General features: G+C 43.1%; 1 protein-coding gene across 1 annotated transcript in view; it reads left to right on the forward strand.

Moving 5' to 3' along the window:
* The window catches only part of kif20ba (kinesin family member 20Ba), a 94,394-nt gene that overhangs the window by 41,260 nt on the left and 28,551 nt on the right, over nt 1-24,583 (forward strand). Inside the window, 7 exon segments of the mRNA XM_084322114.1 lie at nt 343-641; nt 11,977-13,161; nt 13,921-14,675; nt 15,333-15,471; nt 16,238-16,360; nt 16,861-16,912; nt 19,450-19,575. Of these exon segments, the coding sequence (XP_084178240.1) occupies nt 343-641; nt 11,977-13,161; nt 13,921-14,675; nt 15,333-15,471; nt 16,238-16,360; nt 16,861-16,912; nt 19,450-19,575 (2,679 nt within the window).

Genomic DNA, 24,583 nt, shown 5'->3' on the forward strand with positions numbered 1-24,583 from the left:
ATATCAATGAGACTGAACTATTATCAGGGATGGCTTTAGCAGTATTTCATTTCAACAGGCAGATTTCTGTGGAAAGTCCTGTTTTCCCAGTGCTTACTCATTAATGCATTAACATAAAGTAATTACACTTGTATATGGGAAAATTATAATAATCGTTATACATGCAACTTCCCTAACATTATACATAAGAATACAATTACACAATTCTACCAGAGTGCTGTAGTCACCGCCTGCCTTACAATGTTACAAGCAGTCTTTCAGAGGTTATGAACTATAATCTTTCTCTTATATAGTACTTATATATATTTTCGACGGGTGTTGTTTTCTGCTCGGCTCCGTCAGACTGGTCTGCTGAGGCGGGTGGAGCGGAGGCGCTAGATGAGAAGGTCTCCGAGGTGGCCCGGCTGCAGTCGACGGTAGCAGCCTGGCAAATGGAGCTGGAGGGGTGTACCCACCAGGGCCACGGCAGGCTGCAGGACCAGAGGAGCCCGCGCGAGGAGCAGCAGCAGCAGCAGGAGCAGGAGCAGCAGCAGGAGCAGCAGCAGGAGCAGCAGGAGCAGCAGGAGGAGCAGCGGCCCGAGCAGCCCCACACCCGAGAGGAGGCACTGAACTCCCTGAGGGCGGAGCAGCGAGCTCACCAGGTAGCGTGAACACTTAAGTCTTAAGGCAACCTACTTGCGTTCAGCGTTTCTCTGATTGGCCATGTGACCGCGGCAGAGCGGAAATAGGCTGCTGCTCCGGCGAAAGAAAGACAGGCATTCTATTGCCATGCTCTGCGACAAACTCTAACCTTAACCAACTCCGAAAGAATGCCTAAACTTAACCGGCGAAAGAAAGACGTTTATATAGAGAGGCGATAAATTAATTAAACGTAAAAAAAAAAAAAGAAAAATTGAAGTGATTCGAACTTGTCACCAACTGGACCGCAGGCTCCACAGCAAGGCGGCGAACGAGTTGAGCTAACCGTCGATGTTAAAACGGGGGATTGCGTGCGGCAACCTGCGCGCCGCTCTGCCGCTGCCGCGCTAGGCGTGGTCACGTGGGGCGCTGAACGCGAGAAGGTTGCCTTAAGTAATGAAGCCACCAGCTAGCCTGTTTAATACTTAAAGGGACAGTGAAATACTTGGCAGTAGTGGAGTTGGTGCAATGCCATTATCTTAACTCGCCAAGTCCCGTGGTCTGGTTTCTGTCTGCGTTCAGAGCGAACAGGGAAGCTTCAGACGGGAAGCAAACGGGGGGGGGGGTCACGGTAAAACAAAGTGTTATTCCACACTATGACATAATGGGCAAAATATTTAGCCATTCACACTATGCAGCTTATACAGATGCCATAAATACACACTCTGACCTTAAAGGAAAGCTGCTTGTGATGGAAGTTATATTATGATTAGTGCTGTCAGGCGATTACAAAAAATTTATCTACCGTAATTTTCGGACTATAAGCCGCGCCTTTTTCCCCCATTTTTCGACCCTGCGGCTTATATAACGGTGCAGCTTATATGTGACTCGACGTGACCAAACCCGAAAATGTAAAAAACGAAATATTGCTTTTTTGACTGCATTGAAATGTTATTTATCTGTTCCCTTATTTGCTAAACTTAATACAACTTGTAAATGAGTTAATTCTTGTTATTTGTCCGACAGTATTGTGTCCCAATGCTGGTGGGAAGACTGTAATTAAACATTAAAACACCTGCGGCTTATAGTCCAGTGCGGCTTATATACCGTACTTTTCGCACTATAAGCCGCACCTGACTATAAGCCGCAGCAGCTAAATTGAATGATGTGTACATATATAAGCCGCACTGGACTATAAGCCGCAGGTGTTTTAATGTTTAATTACCATATGTAATTAGCATTGGGACACAATACTGTCGGACAAATAACAAGAATTAACTCATTTACAAGTTGTATTAAGTTTAGCAAATAAGGGAACAGATAAATAACATTTCAATGCAGTCAAAAAAGCTATATTTAGATTTTTACATTTTCGGGTTTGGTCACGTTGAGTCACATATAAGCCGCACCGCTATATAAGCCGCAGGGTCGAAAAATTGGGGAAAAAGCTGTGGCTTATAGTCCGAAAAGTACGGTATGTACACATCATTCAATTTAGCTGCTGCGGCTTATATTCAGGTGCGGCTTATAGTGCGAAAATTACGGTAATTACAGGATTTGTAATTAATTAATCTAATTAATCGCATTTTAATCGCATAACCATTTTAGGCCTGATATTCTATAATCATATTTCAAATGGCATGTGTCCGGATGGCAGAATTCAGTACTGTATCTACAAAACCTTCTGTTTAATCATCTTCCATTCATTAATTTGCTTAGATTTTTCAGGTCTGGTAAATTTTAGCATGGTGTTATTCACAGTCAAAGATTTTTTTTTTTTAATATAGCGCTGAATTATTGGAACATATAGATGCTGAGATGCAGACAAACCAGACATGGCCTACGAACCTGCTCAAACAATTTACAATAGAACGTGGGTGTATGTCCCATGAAGGAATCTCTCTTCACACACCACAGAAACAACGCTGACAAATACAGACAATGGTCCTCATTCTCGGACAGACATACGTGAAATTTACCAAGGAATTCCTTTGCAACTCGATTTACAAACTTTTTCGGCATTCCCGAACGGCTTCGTATTGTAAATTTGTTGTAGGATTTACAAACTCGAAAAGGCAGTTGTAAGTCGGACAAACCGGTGTGCGCCCGTATTTTCAACAGCTTTCTTTGGGACAAGTCCTTGGTAAATATCAATGGATCCGAAGGGGAGGGGGGAATTGGCACGACTAAATTGGGATGTGAGAAAAACACAGGAAAACAGGAGGAGAAAAAGTGGATACAAAAAAATAAATACGACTGTCTTGTGTTGGTGTGCACCCGAGTTTATAACGGCTTTCTTTGGGACAAGTCCTTGGGGATTGCCGTCACTTCAATTCCACAGACATCCGGCGAATAAAATTATTATAATGATAATAAATACGACTGTCTCAATGCATTGGTGTGCACCTGAGTTTATAACGGCTTTCTTTGGGACAATACCTAATAAAACAAGTAATTAGAATAATGGAAGCCTACTTTGCTGGAACGATTCATTTCACACATATACAGTACGTGTGTGCGCTCGCACGCTGAGGCTGCCTCACTAAGCCATTTCTCCACGCATTTATTTATTTCTAGTAGGGGTGTAACAATTTGACCCCACTTTGATTCAATGCATCATGAAATATCTTCATTTGACCACGATTCGATACATTTTCTATCAGTTAATTTCCCCCAATTAACTGATAGCTGATACCAGGCTTGTATTAGGAGGAGGCATGTATAAGAGAGAGGCCTATATTTCTAATTTTCAAACGGATCATAATGAATAAATCAACATTTTGTGTCAGTTTGAACCCAGTAAAATGTACTGGGTTCATTTATTGAAACCAAGTACTGTATGAAATACGGTAGTAAACAGTGCAATTACAGGTGGTCAAAAAAAGTAAAATAAAGTAAAATAGTGCAATCACAATACTGGTATAATAATAATAATAATAATAATAACTTCGTTTTATACAATTCTGAGGTAGGCTTACTCTCTTGGTAAACATTAACACCATACCATTATATGGTATTTACTGCACAGCCAGGCCAGCATATACATGAAACCCGGCTTGTATTAGGAGGCCGGCTTATAATTGCTTAGCTCAACAGCGCACCCGGTCATTAATAGAGACCCGGTTTTTAATTGAATACCGGTTACTATTAGAGGAATTACGGTATACACAAATGTGGCTGGAGGAACGAATTCACTCAGCATGAATGGAATATATACTGAATATATTGTGTATGAAATGACGAAGCTAAAAAAAATGGTTTGATGTAAATAAGCTATCACTGAATCTGAAAAAAATACAAAATTTATGATTTTTGGCAATCGAAAAACTAGATGAAAATATAGTACTGACCGTAGATGGAGTTGATATAGAGATAGTTAATGAATTTCGATTTCTTGGTGTATGTCTGATGGTTGAATCTGTCTGATGGTCGAATCTGTCTGATGGCGCACTGGAGTAGATGGAGAAATTATATGAAATATAGAAATACTGTAGATGCGTTCTTTTAGATAAAACTAATTTCAATAATATATGCCTTGTTCTATGTGCACTGACTGAGACATACACTTTCAATTTTGACAGAGAAGATAATCTGCCGATTCAGATACAATTTAACACAAACTGTTCCAAAGATATTTAATGTTTGTTGGCATATTTTCACACCGCCAACAAAGTACTGGGTCCGTTGTCTCTTTTTTTTTTATCAAATTTTTTTTATTGTTATTCACATGAAACAAGACAACACATTAACCACAATCACAATACATAGAACTTCACAAAAAAATTACAATAATAATAATACAGACTAACAATTATACAGACAAGAGAAAAGAAAACGGAGTTCAACCTTCTAAATTTTAATTCTAATTCCAAGGGTTACTATCTAATAAATGGTCTTTCCCAGTGTTCAGCCCCGATTCCCGGCCGTGTGGCCCTATATTAATAAAACGTACATCTCCAATCCACCGCAAGGAACATTTTTTGCGAACACGACCCGAAAGCAGAGCAATGAACCTTCATGAAAAAAAAAAAAAACCTGTAGAGGTGTTCCATAGACTCACAGAGACCGTGTAAAAGTGGCCAGACAGTGAAGAAATAGTTAAATAGCTGCCCCCCCATAATATCCCAGCTAAACTCAAGATGACAAGACAAAAGACAGGACAGACAAAAACACTTCCTCCTCCCCCTCCCAAGAGACCGCCGGACTCACCCGAACACGCACCTCAACCCCGCTCAGCCGCACATTGCGGTCTTTACCTTCTCAGCTGCTGCGAACCACAGGTCAATTCCAGCCTGCCCCACCCCACCCCATCACCCGGGCTGTGGATATCTCAAGATAAATCACATCCAATAGAGTTAGGGACCAGTTAATCATTGTAAGCTTCTCAGGCTCCTTCCATCTCATTGCTATTAGCTTCTTCGCTGCTGTGACGCCCGCTAGGACAACCCTTTTCAGTTGTACGGACGCGGGTAGTGTCGTTATATCGTTCAGGAGTAGCGTAACAGCTGAGAATGGGATAGTTAAGCCACACAGATCTGAAAGTTTGTCCGTTATTGACCTCCAGAAGCGGGCCACTGCATATAAGTGCCAGTGGCCTTTTGAGAGCACAAAGTGCACCGAGAGTCGGTTATCAGTCCCATAGCAAATAGCTTCCTAGGTGTAAGATAGGTCCTATGAATATAATTAAAATTAATTTGCTGGTGATTGGGGTTGCGGGAAGATAATGCCACATTTGCCCAAACATCATCCCAGTCAAACTCGGGGTCCAACTCCGGGATATCCACACGCCAGATTGTATCCAATGATACATTTTTATACGTGGATTGAATTAAGAGCGTATAAAAGTCGGAGACAAACCCTCTGGATGTCGTCCTGTCCACTATGAGCCTGAGGAAGGGGTGTGGGTGCAAGGCTTGAGCCCACGGTACGCCATGCGCCCTCAGTGCTGACCTTAGTTGAAGGTAAAGAAAGAAGGACTCGCCGGGAAGATCATAAAATTCTCTTAAGTCCTGAAACGCACGGAGGCCGTTCTTATCATAAATATCCTCCAGAGTATGCACTCCCCTCCTTTGCCATTGAGGAATATTAACCGGCTTGTGTCCAACAAGTAATTGCTGGTTATTAAAAATTGGAGAGTCCAGGTGCCAAGGGCATTTAACCCCACACGACCTCTGTACATTACGCCACGTTTGGATCACGTGAGTTATGATCGGTCCATACCTCAGCCGGCATTTCGAAATAGAGACAGTGGAGTACACTACATCCTGCAATCTTAGCGGAGACACCGCCGCCGCTTCTAAGGAGCGCCACGATACAGCCTCTACAGGGTCTACATTTACATTTACATTTAGTCATTTAGCTAACGCTTTTATCCAAAGCGACTTACAAGTTCTGTACGACAAGACAGCAAGAAGGGTACAACTCTATCAGCTGAGTAACAATGTTCATCAAGTGTTGCGTGTTACAGTGTAGGTTAGTTTATTAGGACAAGTGCATGAGCACAAGTCTAGCCAGCACATCAGAGGTCTCAGTGAAAAGGACCAGAAATAAAGTTTAAAATCAGGGATTGCGAGGCCCCCATCTTGTTTTCTACGTTGAGTAGTAGCCCTTTTGATTCTCGGGCGTTTGTTATTCCAGACAAACTTAGATACCATCGATTGTACCTTGCGCCAGTGGTCTATTGGAGGGGGCAGGGGGAGCATTGAGCTAATAAAATGTATCCTAGGTAGGATGTTCATTTTGATTATGGAAGCCCGGGCTTGTAAGGAGTTAGGAAGGGACGACCACCTGTCTAGATCCTGGCGTATTTTATCATAAGTACCCGTGAAGTTGTACTTAGTAGTTTGGTTCAGCGTGGGGAATATCTCTATGCCCAAGTATTTAAAATGTTCTACTATGGGGATATCAGCTGGTAGTCGTACCGCCTTGGCCAGTTCGTTAAGAGGTAGGCAGGCTGATTTGTTCCAGTTAATCTTAAAACCTGACAATTTACCAAAGTCGTCGATTATCCTCAATAATTTTGTGGCCGACCGGGAGGGGTCGTCCATGAAAATCAGCAGGTCATCCTAGGGCTGGGCGATATAACGATAACGATAAATATCGCGATATATTTTAATCATCGATATCGAATATCGAAATAAAAAAAAAATCGAAAAATCGTTTTTTTTTTTTTTTTTTTCCTGCAACAGGGCAGTTTTAAAACCAGAGACAGTGGACAGACTTGTCTTTCTTGCCTGCAACTTAAAGTAATGGCTTTGCTTGTCCACATGACAATACTGACCAAATTCAGATTTCTTTTTCTCTTGTCCATTTATTTTGTTTGCTTTCTAATTTAAAATACATTTTGAAACCGTCTGTACACAGTAGGCTATGTGTGCTAGCAGAACTAGACTCCAGTCACGAGTCACAGTGCACATGTGCGGTGGTTTGTCCACCAAAAAAGCGCCAAAAGATCGAAAATAAACTAGCAGAGCCAGAACTGTTCAACTCCTCTGGAGCCACAGCCAGCAGAGAAGCCGGTTTACTTTAGCTTTTAAACCAGCTGCAGCCTGAGAACTGGAGTGTGAGGGGATGTAACACTAAAGATGGCGGCAATGACAAAGAATTGCTGCAAAATAAACATACATCTGTTGTTAAAAAAAAAAAAATGTTTTTTTTTTTTTTTTTTTTTTTTAATATACTTATAACAATTCGATAATTATCGATATCGAGAAATAAAATAAAATTATCATATCGTTATCGCGATATGATTTTTTTCCATATCGCCCAGCCCTAGGTCATCCGCATAGAGAGCAATTTTGTGTGGAGTATTGTTGACCATTATGGGGACGATGTCCTCCGATTGCCTAATAAATTGGGCCAAAGGTTCGAGGGAAAGCGCGAACAGTCCCGGGCTCAGAGGGCAACCCTGTCTAGAAGATCTGGAGACTGGAAAGAGTGTGGAACAGTTTTTGCCTGTCAGTATCATCGCAGACGGCGAGGCATACAGGACTTTAATCATATGAATAAAACTCTTTCCAAGACCCATGACCTCAAGTACCTTCCACAGGTATGACCACTCAAGTCTGTCAAACGCCTTCATGGCATCCAAAGACAGAACTGTGGATGGAGTTGTATTGTCTTTACTGTTATCGATTACATGCAACAGCCTCCTAAGATTATCTGCAGCCAGACGCCCCGGGATAAAACCAGTTTGATCGCAGTGTACCAATACAGACATAAATCTCTGCAGGCGACGGGCCAGCACCTTGGCAAACACCTTTAAATCGGCCCCGAGAAGACTCAAGGGTCTATAGCTACCACAATCATTGGGATCTTTGTCCTTTTTGAGAAGTAAAGAAATCAACGCCATATTGACATCTCTTGAGAACTCCCCTTGTTCGATAGCGTAATTGATCATATCGAGCATCAATGGACCCAGTTGGTCCCAGAAAGCTAAATACACTTCGGGTGGAATACCATCCCAGCCTGGCGCCTTACCCCTCTGCATTTCAACAATAGTCTCCCTCAATTCTACGAGAGTAATCGGTCTCCCCAGTTCCTTGGCCTCTTCCTCAGAAATGTGGGGTATCTCAAGCCCGCCAATGAACGATTCAAATTTAGAGTCATCCAGATTACCCTCTGAGCTATATAACTGTGAGTAAAACTCTTTAAAAGTATCATTGATCTTTTTCGAATCAGTAGTGACTGCACCCTGGCTCGTCCTAATCGAGGGGATATCCGAGAAATGATCATTTGAGCGTATTTTCATTGCCAATAGATGGCTAGGTCTGGAGCCGTGAAAATAGTAATTTTGTCTTGTCCTATGTATCAAGAACTCAGACTGTTGTTTAAGTATGGAGTTTATTTCTTTTTTGACTATCTTACGTTGTGTGTTTAGTCGTTCATTATAGTCAGTTTGCAAGGATGCGTATAGGTCTGCATATAATGATTCCAGTCCTTCTAGCTTTTTTGACCGGGATTTTCGCAAATTGGAGGCAAATAGTGTGACATGACCCCTGATGAATCCTTTCAATGCGTTCCACAGGACCCTAGGGTCTTCTACTGTGCCAACGTTGATCTGCAAAAATTCAGCTAGTTTACTCCTGAACTCAGAACAGAAGTCATCGTTCTTTAGCAAGGTCGAATTAAAACGCCATCTGGGAGCTCTTGCGGAGAGCCTGCCAAAGGTTGCCGTAAGGAAAATTCCCTTGTGGTCTGAGAGAGCCAAGGGAACCAATGAGACATCGAAACTATCAAACATATTAGGGGACGCGAATGCATAGTCAATTCGAGAGAAGCTTTTGTGTCTGGCTGACAGGTGAGAGTAATCTCTGAGGGTGGGGTTGCATAAGCGCCAGAGGTCTGTGAGCCCCGTGTCTTTGGCCCACATCCTGAGGGCCTTAGAGGCCCGTTTCTGGTCGCTCGTTTCAGAGGGCCCGGACCTATCCATCTCCGCATCCCAGCACGCATTAAAATCGCCACCCACAATGAGAGCGTATCCATTAAGTTCCAACATATTCTTCGTGATTGTATTATAGAACGCTGAATCAAATGTGTTAGGAGCATACAATGCTATTATAGCCATCTTCCTATGCAAGAATTCAACTTTTGCTATAGTAATCCTTCCCTCCGTGTCCGACCATACATCCAAGATTTTGATATCAAGGTTACGTCTTGTAACTATGACTACTCCTTTCGTCTTATCATCGGCTGAGGATGAGGAGATAACGTGATATTGCCGATTTGCCAGTCTTGACACGTCACCTACCATTAAATGCGTCTCACTAAGGAGAGCAAGGTCAATATTTCTCCTCTTCAATAGCCAAAGGACACTGGCACGCTTGTGCGGGGCGTTAAGCCCTCCTGCGTTCCAAATTAAAATATTCAATTTAGCCATGGTCGAGCTTGTATAAATGCATAGAGAACATACCAGTGCAGCCAGGCTGAGTACAGAGGTGCCGATCCCGGCGGGCCCGGACGGTCAATCCCAGGAGTTCAGAGGAGGAACATTTACACACATATAAGACAACAGTACATAGAACACATAAAAATACCACCCCAGCTACAACCCCCCCTCCTTCTACTCTAAACCCTAACCCACCCGTCCTACTATAAGGTCCCCTATACCCACTCTCCAATCCCCACCCTATGCCCCATCCACTGAGGATGGTCATCTTCCTATCACTTCCCACTAGAGACATGGATCAATAAGACGCTCCCCACTCCCACCCCCCTCTAGATAAACCCCTGAGTAAACCCCCACTAGTCCAATAAACACAAATAATAATAAAAATAAAATTCAATAAAGATATCGGTCGAAACCCACCTGAGCCCTGGCCCCAACATGAGACAACCATAATGGTAAAAATAGCCATTATTAAATAATAACTCCACATCAACCTGCAGCCCTCTATTTCCGAATCTGCGCTTCAACATCACATTGTTATAGCCCAAAAGGGTATAGGAAAATTCAAAACTAAATTAAATTAAAGCATCCCAGCCGATAGTCTAAGGCAGGTTCGGGTCACAGGTTAATTGTGCAAAATTGTGTGAACAGTGTCAATCAAACCATGACAAAAAAAAGAGAAGGGAAAAAAAGGGTTATGGTCAAAGTGCACCCCTTTAGTTGTCCCTCTGATCAGGCACAACGGCTGAAATGACATAACCTATGTAAGAATAGAGTTAAACACATTCATTAATTAATCCGGGGATGGTAATAGGCAACACCTGACACCACCTGTTATCATACATTGTTTCAATAAAGATATCGGTCGGAGCAGTTAGTCCAAGGTAGGATCGAATCACAGTTAAATTGCTCATTCAAATGCCATTAAAACAGCGACAATAATTATTATATAATTACTCAGCATCAACCCTGTAACAATCTACCATGGAGTCTGCATATTAATGTCGCAACGTTATAGCATAAGTGGCTCACGGAAAATTCAAAACAAAATTAAGGCGAATCAGCAGTTAGTCCAAGGTAGAATCGGATCACATTTAAATCGCGCATACAGATGACATAAAAACAGCGACAATAGGAAAGAAAAAAGAAGGGAAAAGAGGGAAATGGCTAGAGTGCAAGCCATATAACCATATAGCCATGAAGTGCAAGCCATACCCGACCCAACCTGTTATCATATATTGTATATGCATATTCAACCGACCTTGGCATCTACTTGGATCCCAAAACTCAAAACAACCTGGTTATAAAAATAAAAGCATACCAGAAGTTAGTTAGGGACTCGGTCACTCTTGAACTGTGCAAACCAATGTCCCTTTGAACAGCTACAGCAACCAAAATACGTAACCATTAACGGGTCTCGAATGTCTCAGCGCAGACTATAGGCGAAGCCCGCTGGCCAGCCCGAGGCTAGCGCGTAAGCTAGTGTTGAATCCGGATAGCACGTTAGCTTATTATGTACATTGTTCAGCTAGCTCGTTAGCTTCCAAAGAGGCGATACACAAGTACGACCATGAGGTCATCTTTAGCAAGTAACAGAAGTCATTGGGAAGCCCCGCTAGTTGGATGGGCAGAGGACAGTTAGCATGTCTTGGCATGACAGCAAGTGTTGTGAATAGTCTACCTAATCAATGTACATAGGCCCAAACCGCCAAGTCACTCACCCTCCATAGATATCAAGCAACAGACTTGGGGGGTCCGTTGTCTCCTATTCAGATTTTCCTTCACTACATTATTTTACTTTTCAGTTGCTGCCGCCAATGAAAATCGGCTCACTACGCATGCTCAGACTCTTGTTCTGTATCGATTATCGCCACCTACTGACCCGGCATGCTTGTTGTTTATATGCGTTTCTGCATTTACGTCACTCTGGACGAAGGTATTTTTAAGAGGATTTATTTTTTTAAACTGAGCGTGAAAATATCCGCTTTGAAAAATATCCATATACGTGTAGTCAGGGCCTTATACTATGTCCAAAAAAACACAAGATCATTTACAATTCATACTATGTCCAAAAGTGATCTTCATTACCACAAAAGAAGCAGAAACTAAACAAAACATAAAAACGAGCAGTTTCACGTCGATGGGGCCACAGTAGAAACAATAAAATGTGTGTTTCAATCATTTGAATCAAAGCTTCATTCATCAGTGGGTAGATGAGAGCTATGGAGTGGATGGGTATTCTGTCCTTGTTTGAGAAGAACTGATTCTAAAAATGAATGTTGAATTATCATTTCTAATCCATTTATTATGCCAATTTAGGTTCATTTAAATTTTTTTGTTTGCAAAACAAAAAAACTGAATATTTTGTCATTGAAGCATTCGGGCTCAATCCTACCTATAATAATGTTTGTTACATTTTAGTTTCATTCAACCACATAATGAAAAGTAATCAATACATATACACTTGCCAGGAGACTTCAGCTGCCCTCGGTGACGAGAGAAGAGCCACAGAGGAGGCCCTCGCTGCACTGGAGTACCAGACCATTGGGAAAGAGGAGGCGCTGTATTCCCTGGAGGACGAGAGGAGAGCCAGAGAGGAGACCTTGGCTGCACTAGGGGAGCAGAGACGGAGCAAAGAGGAGGCCCTGGCTTCCCTGGAGGAAGAGAGGAGAGCCAGAGAGGAGACCTTGGCTGCACTAGGGGAGCAGAGACGGAGCAAAGAGGAGGCACTGGCTTCCCTGGAGGAAGAGAGGAGAGCCAGAGAGGAGACCTTGGCTGCACTAGGGGAGCAGAGACGGAGCAAAGAGGAGGCACTGGCTTTCCTGGAGGAAGAGAGGAGAGCCAGAGAGGAGACTTTGGCTGCACTAGGGGAGCAGAGACTGAGCAAAGAGGAGGCGCTGGCTTCCCTGGAGGAAGAGAGGGGAGCCAGAGAGGAGACCTTAGCTGCACTAGGGGAGCAGAGACGGAGCAAAGAGGAGGCACTGGCTTCCCTGGAGGAAGAGAGGAGAGCCAGAGAGGAGACCTTGGCTGCACTAGGGGAGCAGAGACTGAGCAAAGAGCAGGCGCTGGCATCCCTGGAGGAAGAGAGGGGAGCCAGAGAGGAGACCTTGGCTGCACTAGGGGAGCAGAGACGGAGCAAAGAGGAGGCACTGGCTTCCCTCGAGGAAGAGAGGGGAGCCAGAGAGGAGACCTTGGCTGCACTAGGGGAGCAGAGACGGAGCAAAGAGGAGGCCCTGGCTTCCCTGGAGGAAGAGAGGATAGCCAGAGAGGAGACCTTGACTGCACTAGGGGAGCAGAGACGGAGCAAAGAGGAGGCACTGGCTTCCCTGGAGGAAGAGAGGATAGCCAGAGAGGAGACCTTGACTGCACTAGGGGAGCAGAAACTGAGCAAAGAGGAGGCCCTGGCTTCCCTGGAGGAAGAGAGGAGAGCCAGAGAGGAGACCTTGGCTTCCCTGGAGGAAGAGAGTCGAGCCAGAGAGGAGGCGAAGCAATGGAGAGAGGAGGCGCTCGGCTATGTGGAGGAAGAGAGGAGAGCGAAGGCGGAGGCTCTCTCTGCGTTGCAGGAGGAGGAGAGGAGGAGGCTGGAGGAAGATAGTCTGGAGAGGGAACAGAAAGCACAGGACCTGGCTGACAGACTGGAGGTCATGGAGGAACAGGTTGAGTGACCCTCAATATTATTTAAGTTAAAATGAGATCCACTATGTACATCACAATTAAAATGCTATTTCCATGGAATAGTCATCTTGTACACTATGCCTTTTTTAAGGCATTATATATTATGTAAGGGATAATGTATAGCTACGAGGTCATTGTCGCAAAATAATTGACCGACAGAGTTTAAAATACCGAGCCGCCTCGGCGAGGTGTTTTAAACGTCAGTGAAGGTCAATTATTTTGCGATGATGACCGAGTATAGCTATACATTATCCCGCTTATTACATGGCTAACTTACTAACAATATACCTAATTCATTTGACAAATCGCAGTTGTTCTGTGGCTCTGTCAGCCCAAATAAAGTGATTATTATTATCGCGGGCAGCCCGGCAGGTGTGTCTGATTGGCTGCACTGAAACAGTGTGTGTCAGTGGGGCTTGATTACTCCAGCTGCGAACAACAATAATCACCGGTGGTTATCGAAAAATAATTCACCGCTGTCGGGGGCTATTGACCAATCACAAGCAAGCATTTCGGCGAATGTGAAAACGCCATGTAATAAAGAAGATTATAGAAATGATATTGTCGAACTTGCAATTGTATTTCTGATGTGCATGTAAATGATTGTGGCCACTGTTTGAAGTTTTTTTGTTGTTGTTTTGCTTCAGGTGTATTTCAAAATGACGACCAATACAATCCTGTTCAAAACCCTGTTCAATTATAATACATACCTTATCTGTGGCCTTATTGTTTACCCCCAGGTGGCTGAGCAGACCGTGAGAGCAGAGCAGGCCTCAGGTGACCTCCACGCTGCCCGGACCACGCTGGAGAGACACGTCGACGAGATCCAAGAGAAAAATGCCCAGATCCACTCCCTGACGCAAGAACGCCAAGGCCTCCGGCAGAAGCTCGGCCAGCAAGAGCAGACCTCACACCAGCTTAGGGTTGAACTAGAGGAGGTCCGATCTGAAGTCCGGAGGAGTGCCGCTATCGACGACGCCGCTAGCTGCGAAGCCGAGGATAACCTGAGGACGTTGAACTTCCTTCAGGCCGACGTTGTGACCTTCAGGGCAAAGATCACCCTCATGGAAGAGGAGCGAGGGCGCACTCTGGAAGCCGCGGAGGAAGCGGGGGCGGCGGCTTCCGCTCGGGACCGGCTGACCTTTGCCGATAGAGCGGCGGAGCTGGAGAGGTTGCTGAGAGAAAAGGAGGGCGAGATGGAGAGGAAGCTAGCGCAGAGAGATGGAGAATTGGAGAAGATGAAAGCTGAACAAGAGAATAATCTGGAGGGAGAGGGAGACCTGCAGAGGAAGCTGTCCGAGAAAGAGGCACTGCTGGTGTCCATGGGGAGGAGCTTGCGGGAGGCGCAGGGACGCAGGGAGGAGGAGGAATGCCAAGCGGTGAAGGAGGCGCGGCAGAGGGAGGTGGAGAGACGCCGGGAGCTGCTGGCCGTCGCCGAGGAGGCCATCGCTCTGAAAGACGCTGAGCTGGAGAAGAGGGCTCAGGAGATCAACGGGTAAACACGGAGCCTTTTAACCGCAGTCGTCTGCTCGGTGCAGTCATCAGTAGGGCTGTGGAATTCGAAGCTTCGGGGCCGAGATTCGATTTTAATTCGAAGCTTCGAAATAAAATAAAAAATGTAAAAAAAATTATAACTTATAACTAAATTATTTTCTTCTTTTTTTCCTTTTCTTTTTTTATGTTGTGGGACTTGTACAGCACTTTGTTCAACTTGTTCAGTGCTGTAAAGTTGAAACCTTTTTAAATCTTAGACAAACTAAACACAAATTTGTCAGTGCAGAGTCCGACCTCATCTTAAATAACAAACAGCATTGCTTGTTGTAGTTAACAAAGATAAGATAAGATATTCCTTTATTGATCCCCTTGGGGAAATTCAGGTATCATAGCAGCATAGGGGGGGGGGTACAGGTAGTAAAACAACAACACAGTGTACAGGTAGTAAAAACAACACAGGCAGTGTAAACAATTTGGTCAATATAATTTACTATCTGACTAGCTGAAGAAATATTCACATTATTCACAGTGTCACATAAGGTGCAGTATGCATGAGGTAGTGTTATAATTTACTATCTACTGAGTATACATTATTCACAGTATCACGGAGAAGAGAATGAGAAATGAGTGTCTCTCACGTCTTGCTCTCTGCTCCCAGGCTAAAGGAGGGTGCCAGGCAGGAGTCCGACAGGGTGAAGAGCGTCAGTCTGGACCTGCAGAGGAAGGATGACGACGTCTCGGACCTCCGAGAGAAACTGGCCGACTCCAAGAAGCAGATCCAGCAGGTCCAGAAGGAGGTATGCATACTACTTGACAATTAATCCTTGAGATTGTATTTGTCCGTGTGGTGCAGAATGCATTGTTTTGGCTCGGTTCAGTGTGTGATGAAATCACATCGTTCAGTGGGAGACAGAGGCAGCCTTCCTTTATTTGTTTGTGCAATGCAAAAGTACAAAATGGCAGATATTGACGACACACAATATTCTATTCACAAATTATTGTTCTGCTAATTTATCTCCATTTGTTTTAGAATTTCAATTTGTGTTCCTTTACTTCAACCCGTTAGTCTATTTCTTGACCGTTTGTGAACTGTCATGAATAATAATAAAAATAAAATTTAAAAAAGTTTAACCCTTTCACTACCACACTACAGAAGGTTAACACTTTCACTACCACACTACAAAGGGTTAACACTTTCACTGCCACACTACAAAGGGTTAGCCCTTTCTCTACCACACTACAGAAGGTTAACACTTTCACTACCACACTACAAAGGGTTAACACTTTCACTGCCACACTACAAAGGGTTAACGCTTTCACTACCACACTACAGAAGGTTAACACTTTCACTACCACACTACAGAAGGTTAACACTTTCACTACCACACTACAAAGGGTTAGCCCTTTCTCTACCACACTACAGAAGGTTAACGCTTTCACTACCACACTTGAGACAGTTAACCGTCCGTAGTGCGGTAGTGAAAGGGTTAACCTTCTACAGTGAACGAACCACAGTATAATAATAATGAGCCGTATGTTGATTTGATCAATTGTCTCCCAAAGATCTGTTCCATGAGAGAGGAGGAGAGGAGTGTGAAACAGAAGCTCTCCGACCTGGAGAAGACGAAGACACGGCTTCAGTCTGACCTGGCCGCCAGGGACCGGACCATACAGCAGTTGAAAACCGTGCGTCCTCCTCAGTTAGCCCGGTGTTGACCTATTTTGACGCCCATTAATGTTGTGTACCGTAATTTTCGGACTATAAGCCGCGCCTTTTCCCCCCCATTTTTCGACCCTGCGGCTTATATAACGGTGCAGCTTATATGTGACTCGACGTGACCAAACCCGAAAATGTAAAAATGAAATATTGCTTTTTTGACTGCATTGAAATGTTATTTATCTGTTCCCTTATTTGCTAAACTTAATACAACTTGTAAATGAGTTAATTCTTGTTATTTGTCCGACAGTATTGTGTCCCAATGCTGGTGGGAAGACTGTAATTAAACATTAAAACACCTGCGGCTTATAGTCCAGTGCGGCTTATATATGTACACATCATTCAATTTAGCTGCTGCGGCTTATATTCAGGTGCGGCTTATAGTGCGAAAAGTACGGTAAATTCGTCGCGGCACCACTGTTGTGTTGTCCGTAAGTAACTTCCTCTCCATCCCCTTCTCTTCTTCCAGGAGCAGTCGTCTGACTCCAAGTCCAACAAGACTCTCCAGCTCTATCAGAAAGGTAGGACGAGACCTTGTTCTGTTCCCGTTGTGTGTGAGAGACGTATTGTATTTTTTATTCTAATTCAGTTTATATATATTCCATTTTATTTTACTTGAATTGTCTGTTCATTTTGATGCACCAAACGACCAAGACAAATTCCTTGTATGTTGCAAGCTTACGTTAGGCCATAAGGTGAAGCCTGAGAAGTGTCTAGAAAACTATTCTCGTTCCCACTTCGGGGGACTACTCAATTTTCACTCTGGGTGAAAGGTCTATTGGTGTCGATTTAGGAATAAAAAGTTCTCCATTTAGAATCTACCCGGTTTTGCGTTGAAATTGATGCCCACGTCGCGTTAAAGACCGAAATGAGCATTACGTTAGCGTAAGCTAACAAGCTAACCCTGATCAGAGCCATAGAGAGAACAACAGAGGTCAATTAGTGGGGACTGGGGAAGGGGGGGGCGGGGGGGGTAGCATTCTCCCTTTCTGTGTGTGCGTTTGGAAAGACCAACCAGATGAAGTCAGGAGTATATTATATTGATAGTAAATTTACTGAGGATGGACAGATAATGTTGATATTTAAACATAAAAAATACAATACATAATAAATGTATTCATGATCATCATGCAACATAAAACAATTGTAGGAATGGTTTGGGAGAGGAAGGGGTTTTAGGTTGCGTGTTGTGAGTTCCAAAGATATTTACTTAAAGTTTAAAGCTCAATATATCAAAATGTGGCACTTTACAGTGAACAGGTCTATTTTCTTTATCCACTTTTTTTTCTCCTCCTGTTTTTCTGTATTTTTCTCCCATCCCAATTTAGTCGTGCCAATTCCCCCCTCCCCTTCCTGGTCGTTGCTCGCATGTGCCCCCCACTGGTCGGTCTAGGGAGGGTTGATGGATACTATCGCATGTCCCCTCCGATACATGCAGAGTCAGCCAGCCTTCTTTTCACCTGCCAGTGCGTACTCTAATTGGTGAGGTGTAACGTGTGGGAGGCTCACACTACCTACTACTACATTTGGGATGTGCGTGAGTCTTTTCTACTAGGCTCACACTACCCTCACCATCTCCCTTCCTCGCTGTGCAGGCGCCCTGACCGACCTGTAGGGGTCGCTGTTTACAACGACCAGATTACCACCCACCGGCTTCCCTCCCGCTGACTCTTGTCAATTGAGCCAGTATGACGGCCGGCCAAGCCGGAGGCAACGCTGACAGCCGGATTCGATACCAGTGTCTTTCGCGTTGGTGACGAGCGCTTAGTCCGCTGCGCCACCCAGCCTAACAGGAGGTCTATTTGTATTAAAAACAATAGATTGTTTTTCATTTAAATGTCTGGAAGAGCTAAAAAAATGTAAATGTCATGATATTTCCGTTGCCTTTTTTCAGTTGATCTAAATGTTACTGATTGTGTTAAATGGGCACATAATATCGCCTCATATCGATCGCAGGCACCTGAATCGTATCGTGTCAGACTTTGTGATATCGGCAAATATCGTATCGTTGTCCAATGAATCTATATCGTATCGTGATGAAACTGGTGCTTCCCACCCCTAATGGCAAGTAGCGTGAAAACCAGCATCTCCAGGAACATTGGCAAACTCCATCTCTAGTCTAAACAATATCTGTATGTATCCGCAATGATATGATTCTGGCAATTTAAGCCACCGCTCAACGCAGTTTCTATATCTATCCCACCGTGTCTGTGTACAATCGTGTACACTTTCTTTCTCAACGGACCTGAGATGCATATAACATGGTTTAGAAACCTTTTTGCGAATTTTAGAAGGTGTTTTTTGTCCATTTTCGTCCTCTTCTGTACTTGTCTATATGTACGTTGATTCCATGTTTAGTGTTTACACAAATGTGTTGGTCGGGTAACCTGGCAACAAAGCGGCTGCTATTGGTCGAGCGCATGACGCGTGACAGAACTCGCACCAATTACATCAAATTTAACTACGCAATGACCAAGTATCCGTTCGCGAGGAAAGATCTAGTCCCGACGTTAAAAATAGAATTGCGCAACACCGGGTAGATTCTAAATGGAGATTTTATTTCATTTTATATATATATATATATATATATATATATATATATATATATATATATATTATTTTTAGCATTTTTACTGGTCACACAGGACCGACAGAGGAGAGGGCGAACGGGAGGAGATGTGGGGAGGACATGCGACAAATATCGCCGGGAGCGGGAGGCGAACCCGGGACGGCTGCGTAGGTGTCCGAGGCACTATGCGGTGCGCCACGAGGGTAGAGTGGTCATCTGTTAATCGGAAGGTTCCTGGTTCGAGTCCCGCTCCTCCCGGCAACGTGTCGATGTGTCCTTGAGCAAGACACTTAACCCCTATTGCTCCCGATGAGCAGGTTGGCACCTTGCATGGTCGCCTCCGCCGTCTCTGTGTGAGTGAATAGGTGAATGTGAGGCATAAATTGTAAAGCCCTTTGGATGAAAGTGCCATATAAATGCAGTCCATTTAGAAGGCTCAATAATGTTCTTTGTGTTTGTGTCTTGTGTGTGTATGTGCATGCTCTCCAGACCTGGAGGCCAAGGAGCGTGTGATGGAGGACATGCGTGTGGCTCTGACGGAACAGGAGGAGACTCAGGAGCAGATGGAGCAGGTTCTGGAGAAGAAGCTGGACTTCATACAGGAGCTCACAGACGGTAGAGCATTATTTTTCTAACACGATTAGCGCTCCTTGCTGAGAACCAAACCAAGCAGCCGCTGGTGGGGGAGGGGGCATGCTTCTAGGAGTGTGATGATTCTGAATTAAAATTGAAAACAATGGGCATAATAATAACACTGACGTTAAAATAAAAAATGGAATTGTGAATTTGGAGACTCACCACACCCCTAGTGCCTGACCATAAGGTTGCATGATTATTATTTAGGGACACCTTTTAGGGGCATCTTGTTTTGAAGTTTGAGCGCTACTCCTTAATTTGAAACATATTTTGTGTTAGTTCAGAATTTTGGATCTCTAGCTCTATTTCCTACTTATCAATGATATTTTCAATTATCGATAGTCCTTTCTCAGCACAATCCATAGCTGCTCTCCCTCTCGCTCTCTCTCTTTCTCGCTCTCTCTCTCTCCCACTCGCATACTGTGTGGATGACTGTCACTGAAAGTGCTTATGGGCGGAGCCCAGCCAATAACAGGCTGAAATCATGCTTTTGAGTACTCCATTAGAAATATAAAACAATGTTTTTTTTTTTTTTTTAATATATAAATAAACCTTACAGATGTCTTCCATAGACTCACAGGAATTGTGTAAAGTTGCCCAAATAGTGCTAGGAATAGCAATGCATGTCCCCTTTAACACAAAAAAATTGTAGGAACTGTTTGGGAGAGGGAGGGGTTTTAGTTTGTGTGGTGTGATAACAATGTTGAAATTGAGAAGTTTAGACTTTAGTTTAGTTTTACAATTGGAATAACATTTTTGTTATAATGAAAGTACTGAAAAAAGGTACCATCGGGTACTGGTATTGGTTCAAATGTGAACGGTACCCAACCCTACTGATGGATAACATCATTAGTAAGGCATCGAAGGCATTAAAGGATTGGTCAAAGATTACAGGTGTAAATGACTTATGGCGGTTACTTAATCCCACGACCCGAAAGTACTCTTGTCGATCTGCGAGACATAATACACTATCCAGAATAGACTATGTCTTTGCATCACAGAGACTATTTGATAATTATGAAGTGGAAATGACACCCAACGCTCACTGTTATTTTCACTGTTATTTACTCCTTAAAGGTACATTTGGTATACTATCCTCCCGAGCCCCAAGATGGCGATTTAACTCGTTGCTGCTTAATAACAAGGAATTCATTACACAACTCAAAGAAGCTCTTATAGTATTCCAACGGGAGAATGCAAACTCTGTGCAAGACCCCAGAATAATATGGATGTCGGTAAAGGGAATGATCAAAGACTTCACGGATAGCTTTTCCTCCAAAATGCGCAAGAATCAAAACACAAAACTGGCTGAGCTGGAAACGCTTTACTCAACGTTATTTAATTCTCTGAAATACAACAACTCAACTCGACTAGAAAATCAAGTTAACGTACTAAAAATAGAGATCAATGCCATATACAGACAACAATCGGAAATACAAATACGCAGCACAAGACAACAGCAGTACTCCCATGGTTCCAAACCCAGCCACCTATTAGCCATGCGATTAAGAATTAATGCAACATTTGCAGATATAACTACCATTAGAGCACAACAAGTACTTGTAACAGATCCAGTAAAAATAAACGATACATTCAAAGTATTCTACTCCGACTTATATAAATCAGAAATGACCTTCGATCAAAACAAAATGGACACATTTCTTAATCAAATTATTCTCCCTAAACTTTCAGAGGATGACGCTAAACAGTTAGAAACACCGATCACACTAGAGGAACTCAAGAAGGCCATAACCGCAATGAAAAGTGGTAAGGCTCCTGGAAGAGACGGTTTCCCATCAGAAATGTACCTTTCTTGTTGGGACATAATTGGCCCCTTATTACTAAATATGATCTTATACTCAGTCAAGGAGGGGAACTTCCATAAAAATGACAATATTGCACTCATAACAGTCCTCCTTAAAAAAGACAAAGACCCCAACGAGTGCGGTAGTTATAGACCTTTAAGCCTCCTCGGAACAGATATCAAACTGTACGCTAAGGTATTAGCCATCAGATTACAAAAGCATATGACGTCTTTAGTTCACCCGGACCAAACTGGCTTCATAGGAGGCCGCCTGATCACTGAGAACATAAGACGTATACTGCACGTACTTGATGCCGACAAGGAGGACACCATACCTAAGGCGATGCTGTCCCTGGATGCTATGAAGGCATTTGACAGGCTGGAATGGTCGTATCTGTGGGCAGTGCTAGAAAGGATGGGGTTAGGAAAAGGATTCATCGATATGATTAAAGTATTATACAAAGACCCATCGGCCATGATTACAACAGGCACAATCATCTCCCAAATATTTCCGGTATCACGCTCTGCCAGACAGGGTTGCCCTCTTAGTCCCGGACTGTTCAATCTATCATTAGAACCTTTAGCACAATATATAAGACAATCCCAATTCATAGAACCAATCGTAATCAAGGGCACACAACAAAAAATTTGTTTATATGCGGACGATGTAATATTGTTCATGCAAAACCCCAACACCACATTGCCTCATCTGCTCAAGTTGATTGAGGACTTTGGGGATTTATCGGGATTTAAGATAAATTGGCCGAAGTCGGCTTTCCTTCCACTTAACACCCCTGCAAAAAAAGATACAACCCTCCCAGGACAGATACCGATGGTAAAACATTTCAGATGCTTGGGAGTGGAAATATTCCCTACCATAAGACAAACGGTGAAGCACAACTACACAAAAATCCAAAACAAAATCAAAGACGACCTTGATAGATGGGCAAAACTTAAAAACACAGTACAAGCACGGATATCAATAGTTAAGATGGATGTACTACCTAAAATCAACTTCTTCAGTTCAATGCTACCGTTACCCCCTCCAGAGGGTTACTGGAAAAGATTACACTCCTCCACATACAAATTTATTTGGAATAACAAACCACCACGTATAAAAAGATCCACCGCACAGAGAAATAAAGCAGATGGTGGCATGGCATTCCCAGATTTTTTCCTATATTTTAAGGCGTACACATTAAGTCCATTGACAACATGGTTTGACTCTCAAGCATTAGCATCCTGGAGAAAAATAGAAGAAAACATAGTAGCCCCACATAGACTGAAGGACATAGCATACACTAAACTACCAATCAAGCACTGTGAACGAAAATTTGGCCCCATAATTACTCATGCGATCCGGATATGGCGTGAATCACAAAAAAAAAATCCTAACCCACAAAAATGGCACAATCATACTCCCTTATTCAATAACAATGCACTCTTAATTGGAAAACGACCTATAAGATTCCCTATATGGGAAGAGCAAGGAATACACTCATTAGGGGATGTTTTTAACAAACAAGGTTTTTGTAGTGATAAAGAAATACGCAAATTTTTTTATCTCACCAAGTCCACATGGCTTTTTCACAAACAGTTAGAGCTAAGTTTGAAGTCTCACGGTGTTCCATTAGACAGACCAATTGAACACCACAGATACCACAAATTCTTCTACGCAAGAGAGACATCGAGAGGTTTTGTTTCAGAATTTTATCATCAATTACTAACGTCCTCGTATGAAACCCTCCAACTTGACTCTGTCTGGAGGAGGGATATACCAGACCTGGAAAATGACTTTGATTGGCAAGGAGCCTGGGCAAATGTCCGACTTACATCAAGGAACCCGGATCATCAACAAATCAATCTTAACTATATTCACAGGACATACTTGACTCCTATAAGACTGTGCCGAATGGGGCTTAAACAAGATTCCAAATGCACCCAATGTGCAAATGGGGACGAAGGGACATTTATGCACATGTATTGGGACTGCTCACCAGTTAAGGCATTCTGGAAAGATGTGACCCAACAAATATCAAAACTCGTATTTTGGAATATACCTGTACACCCCTCGGTATTATTATTGAATGATGTTTTTGAGTTTGCAGTGAATCCACAGCTAAAGAGATTGGTTTTATCGGGTATCACAGTAGCCAAAAAGCTGATCGCATCACGCTGGTTTCAACCGGAAAAAATGTGCCGTAAAGTTTGGTTTCTTACATATCTCGATGTAATTTACCATGAAATATCTACAGCAAGAATTCTGGGTCTCAACGAATCCAAAATGTCAATGTGGTTAGAAGTGGTGGAGAGAATAAAAGCTAGCTTATAATGGTAGTGTCTGGTTAGGTGCGAGGGATAGTGGAGGTACTTCTCAAGGTGGGGTCCGGGAGGGGGGGGTTCGAGCTGAGCATATGTGTGTAGGTTTTTTAGATAACAGGTATTAAGGGTATATCTTATATAAGACAACTAACTAAAATGTAATCTCATTGGATGTGCCCTGACAATTAATGCTTGTATATCTTATCGTGTGTTGTCATGTTTGTTTATATGTTTGTTTAAAAAATAATAAAAAAATAAAATACAAAAAAAAACATCATTAGTAAGGAAACAGGACTATGGGTCCAGACTTCTGAACTTTGACATGGTTGAATTTGTTGTTGCACAAGAATACAATTTTAAAAGTGTGTCAAGCTTATCTTTCTTTTACTGAGCTTTTCTGCTAACTGACCATGCTAATGAATGATAACAATACAATGGGGTAGGGCTGGGCGATATATCGAGTATACTCGATGTTGATCGCGGCTTGTTCTACATGAGATGTAGTAAATTATTATATCATGAACGTCAAGTATATGTTCTCACGTTGCTTTAGCGGAGCTGTCCTCTCATTTCATTATAGACACTAAGACACATGACCAGCGCGGACCTTAAATGACGCAAGCAATGGGCTAACGTTAGCTGCTAACCAAGTTATCCATGATGACTAGGCTAAGCTAACTAGCGTTAGATGCTAACCCTGGAAAACGCTCAAAGTGGACTCTACAACACTAGTTCCATTCGTGAGGAAAGGGGGTGGGTTATATTGACGACGCTTGACAACAGAAGTTTAAACATAACTTCATATCTGAGCACCCAAGAGTTTTTATAATTGTCTTAGATGTAAATACAATTTTGTATTAG

This window comes from Notolepis coatsorum (assembly GCF_963971535.1).
Source record: "Notolepis coatsorum genome assembly, chromosome: 9".
NCBI lineage: Eukaryota > Metazoa > Chordata > Actinopteri > Aulopiformes > Paralepididae > Notolepis > Notolepis coatsorum.